Raw genomic sequence first — 8,894 nt, 5'->3', positions numbered from 1 at the left:
AATAAAATATAAATAAGCACATGAAAATATAATTATAGTCTAATCTAAACTTTAAAATATCATTCAAATTAAAAGTACTACATAAACCAAATGTTATAATCTCATTCAAATACAAATTCAAAGTTCAAAAGTCAACAAACAACCAATCAAACATAACATAGCAGCATCAAAACGATCCAAGTTTGTCATCAATCATCAAAATCCTCCATAATTTGCTGCAGATTTGCCTCATTGAATTGTCACAAGTGCAAATAAATAAATGGAGATGCTCAACAACAACTGGCACACAATTAAAAAAGAAGACTCAATGAATTGAAGAACTGAACATAATATAATGTAGCCATTCTTATCTTTAATTTGTCGATCCAACCACAATTTTAATTTTCTCTTAGTCCTCACTCTGTTCTACACTGAGAAAATGAGAAGCATTATTTCAAAACTTGTTCTTATTATTTTTGTAACTGTAACACTTGATCATCATGTTGTGGAATGCCGCACTCTTAACACTCTGAACAAGTACAACATCTCAGGTTCAAAAAATTCTTTGTTCACAAAATCAGTTCATATTTCATCACAGTTTCATGACTTTCATCACAGTCTAGCAGTTCATAGTGTCACAAAATCAAAGATCACAAAACCATGTCACAAAATCAGAGTTTACAAGATCAGACTTCACAAAATCATGTCACAGAATCAGAGTTAACAAAATCAGGTTTCACAAAATCATGTCACAAAATCAAAATTCAGTTCACAAAATGAGTTCAGAAAATCAAAGTTCACAGTTTCAGAATTCAGAGTTCATCATGTCACAAAATCAAAGAGCTACTCAATGAACAGAGTTCACAATATCAGATTTCATCACAGCATCAGAGACTCAGAGTTCATCACAGTATCACAGTATTCACACTTCACAGTATTCAGATTTCAGAGTTCATCACAGTTTTCAGAGTTCATCAAAGTATCACAGTATCACAGTATTCAGAGTTCATCACAGCTACTCAATGAACAATAATAAGTTCATAACTAAAATTTCAATTACCTGGAACTCGAAGGCTTTCTCTCAGAGCTCGAAAGGAACCTTCAGGCTTCAACGCGGAGTCGAGTGGTGACGGAGAGTGGGAGAGTGGGAGACAGACAGCGACGCCGACTCGAGTGGTGACGGAGCTCACTTCGCGGCGGAGCTCACTGCCGTGTGGCCGTGTGCGCCGGTGAGATCGTGATGGGTGATGGCGTTCTCTCCTTCTCTCTGAAGTCTGAACCTTGATGAACGATGAGAATGGTGATTGGTGAAGCTGAACTGTGAAATGGGAAGGGCGAAGGCATTACCGCATTAGGGATTCAGATTTGAGATCTCACTTTCAGAAAATCAGAAGAGAGAAAGAGAACAGAGAAGAAGAAGACTACCCTCACTCCCTCAGCGTTGCCGTTCATCACATTGTTTTAGCCATTTAGGGTTAAACTTTTCCAGAGCTCCAAACGGCAGCGTTTTGCTGCTGTGCTCAAAAACCGGCCGGGTAACGGTTCGGTTCGACCGACCAGTTACCGGCCAGTTCACTGATTTAATTCCGGTTCTCAAATTTACGGTTTTTCTCATTGTCCGAATCGTTTTAGCTTTCAGTTCACGGTTTGACCGGCCAATTCGAATCAATTTTCAGAACATTGGTCGAAACTGTATTACTAACGATTTTCGATTCGACCGGTTCAAACCAATTTTCAGAACATTATTATAGAAAGCTATATTTTTATTTCTTCTTTCCGTGTTTATCTTGTTATTCCTTCTTTCTCTTGTATGTTGTTAGAGAGATTGGACTTGTTTAGGTGAGCTTTTAAGAAAAGATCTTTTTTCGAATTATCTTTTTTTAAAAGATCTTATAGAGAAATAAAAGTAATTTTATGTTTGGATATCTTATGTAAAAAGGTCTTTTTATCTATCAATTATGTTTGGACATAACAATGTAAAAGTACTTTTTTGTTTATTTATTACATGAAAAACATCTTTTTTTTTAAGGAAAAAAGATCTTTTAAAAAAATATGTAAATTACAACTTCTCAAAAAAGATCTTTTTTTTATTTTACTGGTGCTTTTACTTTTACTACTAGAAATTTGCGAAACACGTTAAAAAATAAAAAAAGATCTTTTTTCATTGAAAAAAGATATTTTTTTAACAAAATAATGACGCCCAAACATGCACATTGTCTCCTCAAATATTTACTTTTAGATTTTTTTAGTGTCCTCTTCCTACAACTTTCTTTGTAAACTCTATCGGAATTAGGGTCTTCCATTTGTGTATACTTATTTTTCCTTATAATTTTGCGAGGTGTGTGTTCTTCGTCGAATGATATTAGTATTAGTGATGGTGATTGTTAAAATATTTTTTACAAAAATATTAGTAATATATATTTTTCTAAAATAAACACGATAAATTAAATAATTTTTAATAATTAAAATCTTTTGTTATTATTTAGTATAGCGACTCAGCTTCAATTTTCTTGATTGGTAAAATGTCTTTATGATCATATAATTTTGATACCCGTCTTGATGTTAAAATAATTTAATTTGATTTCAAATATAAGCGTTAGATTACAAAGATTTTGTAATTGTGGTGGTATTTGAGTGTTATTGCCATTTTAAAGGGTTATCAGATATGTATCGGAATCAAATTTTTTTGGTTTTATGTCTGTAGAATTGATTATGGTGACTTATTTCACAACAAATTTATTTTAGTTAAGTGATTCTCATAAAGTATCACTACTGATACTATATGTCAAAATATTAAAGAATCAAACCTGAACGGCCTCTATTACTTCATTTTTATACTCTAATCTCGAAACTCTGTTAGTGTCATCAGTCATTATTATCAACTAGAATAAATTCAGACAAAATGAAGTCTATCAGATCTTTTGCAATTTGTTGGATTATAAATTGATAGCTTGCAAGTAATATGAACGGAATAATTAATCCCGTTCAATATATCTTGTTTTCTTCAAAGTGTAAAGCAAAATGTAGAATAAGATAATAAGTCAGTGATAAATCTAGAAATGTTCTGAATTCAAGTGTTTTACACACATTTCAAATACCAAATATTGCACATATCAAAGGTGGCATGAATATGTCTTCTGAGAAATGATGATTTTCTTGTAAAAGAGTTACAGAAAAATGTTTCTTACACGTCTTGGCCAATACATAAAAAACAGAGAAGAATGTGGAGAAGCAAAATAAGCTAAGTCATAAGTGTTTTTCACTGCAACCGATCCTTTCAGAATGAGATCCAAGTTATTATTGTAATGCATCCGTACCCCAAAGTTCTTGCTATATAAATTCAATTAAGCCATAACATCAGAAAAGAACATAAGATCAGATAAAAACATTCTGAAAAATATTCATCAATTGATGGCATCTTCTCAGCCAAATATTCATTTCAACTTCCCTCAGTTCCCTCCTCCATCACCATCCCACCCTTTCAACTATCCGCCACCGCCACCCTCACATTGTTTCACTCCTCCACCACCACACGCGCACCCACCACCATCACCGCACCACCCTGTGCTTCCACCACCATACCCAGTTCCAACACCACCCTCTCCAGATAACCACCACCCAACTATCATAGTGATTGTGTTTGTATCCTTTGGAAGCCTTTTGTTCCTTTCAGTGCTGGCTTTTGCTCTGTTTTGCCTGATCAAGAAGATGAAGAAGAAGAAACAAGAAACTGATATCATCCATTTTGATGAGCACAGGCATGTCACTGAAGCCATTGTGCCTGGCCCTTGTGGTGAGCAAGTGGTGGTGCTATCAGTTGACGATGATGTCCACATTGACGAAGAAATCATCAAGAATGAGGAATTTGGTCATGCTTTGCAGGAAAAACAATCATCAACTGCCAATGAAGGCAATGATCCTAAAAGCCCTGATCATGATCATCAGCAGAAAGCTTGAAAATAAAAGACTTCATTGAAAGATTTGTGTGTTATTATTGATCTTAATCTTTCACACTTAAAGCTGTTTTTTTTTTCTTCTTTCAATGATATCCTCCTTGTAAAAATTGACGAATTCTCAACATGTTGATGATGTATTATGTATAAAATCCTATGTTGATAAGACCATAAACGGTTGCATTTTATCACACATCAACATTAACATGCCAATTTGGGAACTAAGAATTCAGACATGCAACTATATCACTGAGATAAAAGAAATGCTAAAAATGTGACAAGAACAAGAATTTGACAACAATATTTTTATTTATCAGAAACAGAAACTACACAATGGCAGTAGGAAAAGGCCTATCATTCATTCTCTACATTCAAAATCAAACTCCACAAACTCGATAACTTTTAAAAGGGATTACAAAAGACGTTTATTTTTGTTTTTATCTTTTTCTTTTTCTCTGAAAGAGAACCGTCCCCTATCAGGGACAATTTCCTCACTGTTAAGCTTATTCATCCATCCGAATGATGCACCTGATGGACTCTCCTTTCAGCATCAAATCAAAAGCCTTGTTAATCTCTGAGAACGGAACAGTGTGAGTGATGAATTTCTCAAGTTCCAACTCCTGAATTATAACCAATGAAGGGATCCATTAGCAACATGAATAAAAAAACATATCAACTTGTTAAGACTACAATGAAGAGTTTAGTATAAAAAGCTTACCCCTCTCATGTACTTCTCCACAACATTAGGAAGATCGGTTTGGGGTTTGTAGTTACCATAGAAGGTACCCTTGAGAGTCCTCTCATTCAAGAAGTTCGTAGGATGACTTTTGAAAGCATCATCTTTGCTTGGCACACCAACAAGAACAGCAACACCCCAACCCTGAAAAGGGAAGAGAATATTTAAGTTTCAGTATTAGTAAATAACTTATCATAACAACATTATAGCAACAAATTAAAAAAAGAACAAGTTCTGATTCAATTACATCATGGACACGTTCAAATGCTGAGATCATAGCTTGGATGCTGCCAGTACATTCAACAGAACGATCCACACCTCCATTGGTCATTTCAGCAATTACCTGTTGAGCAACATTAACATCTTAGTCTTTCTTCCATGAAAGTATAAATAATTATGGAGAAAAACTTAGAATGAACTAACCTCTTGTACAGGTTTGTTATGATCTTTTGGGTTCACAAATTCATTAACCCCAAACTTCTTGGCTGCCAACAATAGTAAAATGAGAAAATACCATTAGTAAGTGAATACAATTTGTAGTTGTGGGAAACTTGCTCAATTTATTCTATGCTTAGTCATCTATTACATTTGATTCAAAGAGAATGGCATTATACCTAATTCGAATCGGCTGGAAACTAAATCAACCCCAATGATTCTTGATGCACCAGAAATCCTTGCCCCTTCAGCAGACTAAAATTTGGATTGAAAAAAGAACAAGAGTCACTACTCACTAATGCCCTTGATCCATAGCTATAAAAACTGCAATGCAAAGAAAAATAGAGGGTAACATACAGCAAGACCAACAGCTCCGAGTCCAAAAACAGAAACAGAAGAACCAGGTTTTGGTTTTGCAACATTGATAGTGGCACCAAGACCTACAAAACATGAAAATGAAACTGAATTGTCAGAGAAGAGAATCACCAACAAACAAAATGTGAGGAAATATACTAATCTAGGATGATGTTGCAAACCTGTGCAGATTCCACAGCTGAGAACACAAACTTTGTCAAGTGGTGCTTCAGGGTTTATCTTTGCAACACATCCAGCATGAACCACAGTGTATTCACTGAATGTGGAGGTCCCAACAAAGTGGTAAATTGGTTTTCCCTTAATGGAGAATCTTGATTCTTGATCATGGATCATGACACCCCTGTCAGTGTTGATCCTGAGAAGGTCACACATGTTGCTCTCCTCCGACTTGCAGTGAGGGCATTCGCCACACTCTGCGGTGAACACAGGGAGGGCATGGTCACCTGGTTTCAGATGAGTCACTCCCTCTCCTACACTCTCCACAATCCTGCACCATTACCAATATCATTGTTCTTTAACTTTCTTAATCTTGTTTGATATAATGTTGTATAATGAATGAACCAATGTACATGGTAAAGAATCACAGAACTTAATACAAAGAAGTTTATGCTGAGGGATTCAATTCTTATGACACTCAGTTTAAAAAACAGATGAGAATAGACATACCCTCCAGCTTCATGACCAAATATCCGAGGAAATAATGGAGTCTGGCCCTGAAATTGGGAAAAGAGATAGTAACATATTAAACTCTTGTGATGCATAAAATAATCATATCATCATAGCTATAATAATAATAATAACAAAGAAAAAAAATTTGAGAAATGAAGAAACAATCATAAAGTAATCCCTATTCCCTAGTCAACTTGTGATCAAGCTACATCACTATATAAATTTCAAACCTTGGCTTCCCAGAAGTAAACATCGGTGTGGCAAAGTGAGGTGTAGAGAATCTTCAAACGGACTTCACCGGCCTTAGGTGGCGCAACCTCCACTTCTTCAATCACCAAACAGATTAGGTTTCTTGGTGTGAGGTTTAGTACTTTCGATTTGAGGATTGATTTTTATCGATCAGTGTTCCTTGTGAGGCCTGGTTCTGTGCCTAAGCATTCACCCCAAAGGATTAAGACAACATTGAGATTGGACAAGATGGATGATATTAGCCATGAGTGGATTGATTCAGATGTTCTAATATTCAATTCAGGTCATTGGTGGACAAGGACTAAGCTTTTTGACATGTAAGTAACTAGTAACTTAATTTTTCCAAGTTATAGGTTCATAAATTGAAGATTTGATTTACTCCATGGCATGTTTTGTTTTGGTTTTGTTTATATGTGATTCATTGCAATTTGCATTGCATTTGTGATTGATTTTCTTCCTTGGAGAATTCATGCTATAGTTGGCAGTTTGTTACTAAATGAGTTCCAAGGAGATAGATAGTATTCTTGGAAGCTTATAAAATGAGTAAACACCCAAATTATTCCCAACAAATTTCAGATCGAACATGTCTCTTAACAATTTTATTATGAGATAATTTAGTTAAAAAAATATTTATAAGACAACTTAGTCTCCTTTCAAAACAACGGAGGGACCAATCTGTTTGATAAAGTAATTCTTGAGGACTTCTAGAGTAATAATTGTCTTTTGGAGCAAAGTATCCCAGTTGGAGTTCCTTGAAAACCAATTTAGGTTTTTACTCTTGTAAATCTAGCAAGGTTTTTTGTTTCTAAAACAATTCTGCTTAGGATTTGAGAAACTTTTAAATGAATGCCCTATGATGATTTTTGTCAATAATGTAGAAAGGCTTATTGCAAAAGAAAATTTCTTTGGTGAAGAGTGAAGATTGTAGTTAAATTTTTTACTTTTTTTCTCTATTGTAAAAAGAGTAATTTTCACTCTCCATTGAAAAATAACCTTCATCATACCATGTCCCATTTCAAAAGGTCATTCAGTAACTGTAGATGAGAACCTAGATTTTCACTCAAAGTCTAGTGTTTTGCCTCAAATTAGAAGATTGTTATGTTCTTATTTCTCTTAGGTCACTTGGGGCAGACAGATGATAGATTAGAACCAGACTGGTGATTTTTGTTTTGAGGTCTCTATGTACAGGATCAAGGTAAATGTGAACAGCATGGAAATAATTTGATAATGAATAACCAAAACCTTGAATTGAATGTACTTCATGTTAGAATCATTCATTACTTCCATTAATTGTTAGTTCAAGTCCATTTGCATTAGCCGTGTGATTTCATAGTGTGAGATTCTAGAATAATTTGGTGCTAACATGATCTTCAGACAGGGGTTGGTACTTTCAGGTTGGTAGCTCAGTGAAACTTGGAATGACAATCAATTCTGCTTATAACACAGCCCTTCACACCTGAGCATCTTGGGTGGAGAATTCAGTCAACATGAATAGAACAAGAGTGTTTTTCCGTACCTTTGAATCATCTCATTGGAGGTGAGCTCTTTCTTCTCCATTACTTATTTTTCATTTTGGCAAGAATGCAAGTAAGTGGTGTTTATATTTTGATGGCAGTGGAAAGAACCACAATGCATGCAAAGTGAGTAGGAATCCATGGAAGAGAAGCAATGGGAAGGAGCGAAGCCCTATATCAGATATGATCAATAGGGTTGTGAAGAACATGAGTGTTCCAGTAACAGTTTTGCATGTAACACCAATGAGTTCTTATAGGAGTGATGATCATGTGGGAACTTGGAGTGACAATCCATCTGTTCCTGATTGCAGCCATTGGTGTCTCCCTGGTGTTCCTGATATGTGGAACGAAATTCTCTTCTCTTATTTGCTTCCAAAACCTCTCTAACAATATTAACACCAAACCCTCTATCTTAGTGTGTTGTTATTTGTTGTCTAATTTTAATCCCATATGTCTTGTCCCTTGTTATGAAGCTCTATAACCTCAATTTTGACCTCCATTACTTGGATTAACTTAGATAACATATGCACCATTATAAAACAATAATGTTAAGCATACACACAAAATTGCTATCAAATTATTATATACATAGAATAATAGAAAATGTCCCAATAACATGGATGGCTATAATATATAACATGCATCGTGATGATCATGATATGGTATGATGATCACGGTCAGGAGTGGCAAAACGGGTTGGTCCAATGGGATAATCTGTCAAATTTGCCAAAAAGGATGGATTGGGCTAAAATTCGGAATTCGCCAAATTTGCTAGTTCGAGTTTTGGTGGGATGGCCGACCCATTGAGTCAAAAGTTTTTTTTTTTAATAAAAGAGGGATTAGTACTCTAAAAGTTAACAATTGTGTAATTTTTAAATGCACCTTTTCACTTTTTTTATTTTTTTAATTAATTTTATTTATTTTATTTTATATTTTTATATATATGTTCAAATGATGTGAATTGTTTTTTAAAATAAAAATATT

The 8,894-nt window shown here is 34.7% G+C and overlaps 3 protein-coding genes across 3 annotated transcripts in view; 1 reads left to right on the top strand and 2 right to left on the bottom strand.

Moving 5' to 3' along the window:
- LOC107468122 (vacuolar protein sorting-associated protein 45 homolog) overlaps nt 1–8,894 on the bottom strand; it is a 14,743-nt gene that overhangs the window by 5,097 nt on the left and 752 nt on the right. The gene's annotated exons all lie outside the window — the stretch shown is intronic.
- LOC107468070 (alcohol dehydrogenase 1) lies at nt 4,223–6,479 on the bottom strand. Its single transcript, XM_052255310.1, has 8 exons — nt 6,378–6,479; nt 6,145–6,191; nt 5,461–5,965; nt 5,283–5,358; nt 5,092–5,153; nt 4,916–5,011; nt 4,651–4,812; nt 4,223–4,552 (listed from the first exon to the last, which is right to left on the bottom strand). Exons 3-8 carry the CDS (start codon nt 5,848–5,850, stop codon nt 4,436–4,438), a joined length of 903 nt encoding a protein of 300 aa, XP_052111270.1. The 5' UTR covers nt 5,851–5,965; nt 6,145–6,191; nt 6,378–6,479; the 3' UTR covers nt 4,223–4,435.
- Nucleotides 7,775–8,357, top strand: LOC110276033 (protein trichome berefringence-like 7). Its single transcript, XM_052255311.1, has 2 exons — nt 7,775–7,933; nt 8,012–8,357. Exons 1-2 carry the CDS (start codon nt 7,884–7,886, stop codon nt 8,295–8,297), a joined length of 336 nt encoding a protein of 111 aa, XP_052111271.1. The 5' UTR covers nt 7,775–7,883; the 3' UTR covers nt 8,298–8,357.

Source organism: Arachis duranensis, chromosome 10 (genome assembly GCF_000817695.3).
Source record: "Arachis duranensis cultivar V14167 chromosome 10, aradu.V14167.gnm2.J7QH, whole genome shotgun sequence".
Classification (NCBI taxonomy): Eukaryota; Viridiplantae; Streptophyta; class Magnoliopsida; order Fabales; family Fabaceae; genus Arachis; species Arachis duranensis.
This window is presented reverse-complemented; position numbering and strand designations above follow the sequence as displayed.

What these genes read in the sequence shown, in the direction of transcription:
- LOC107468070 (XM_052255310.1), bottom strand. Translation starts at nt 5,850, where the DNA reads ATGTGTGACCTTCTCAGGATCAACACTGACAGGGGTGTCATGATCCAT. An exon ending in TCGGAGCTGTTGGTCTTGCT is followed by an intron (nt 5,359 to 5,460) that starts GTATGTTACCCT and finishes TCCAAATTTTAG; the next exon opens with TCTGCTGAAGGGGCAAGGAT. An exon ending in TGGAGAAGTACATGAGAGGG is followed by an intron (nt 4,553 to 4,650) that starts GTAAGCTTTTTA and finishes GTTATAATTCAG; the next exon opens with GAGTTGGAACTTGAGAAATT.
- LOC110276033 (XM_052255311.1), top strand. Translation starts at nt 7,884, where the DNA reads ATGAATAGAACAAGAGTGTTTTTCCGTACCTTTGAATCATCTCATTGG. An exon ending in TTTGAATCATCTCATTGGAG is followed by an intron (nt 7,934 to 8,011) that starts GTGAGCTCTTTC and finishes TTTTGATGGCAG; the next exon opens with TGGAAAGAACCACAATGCAT.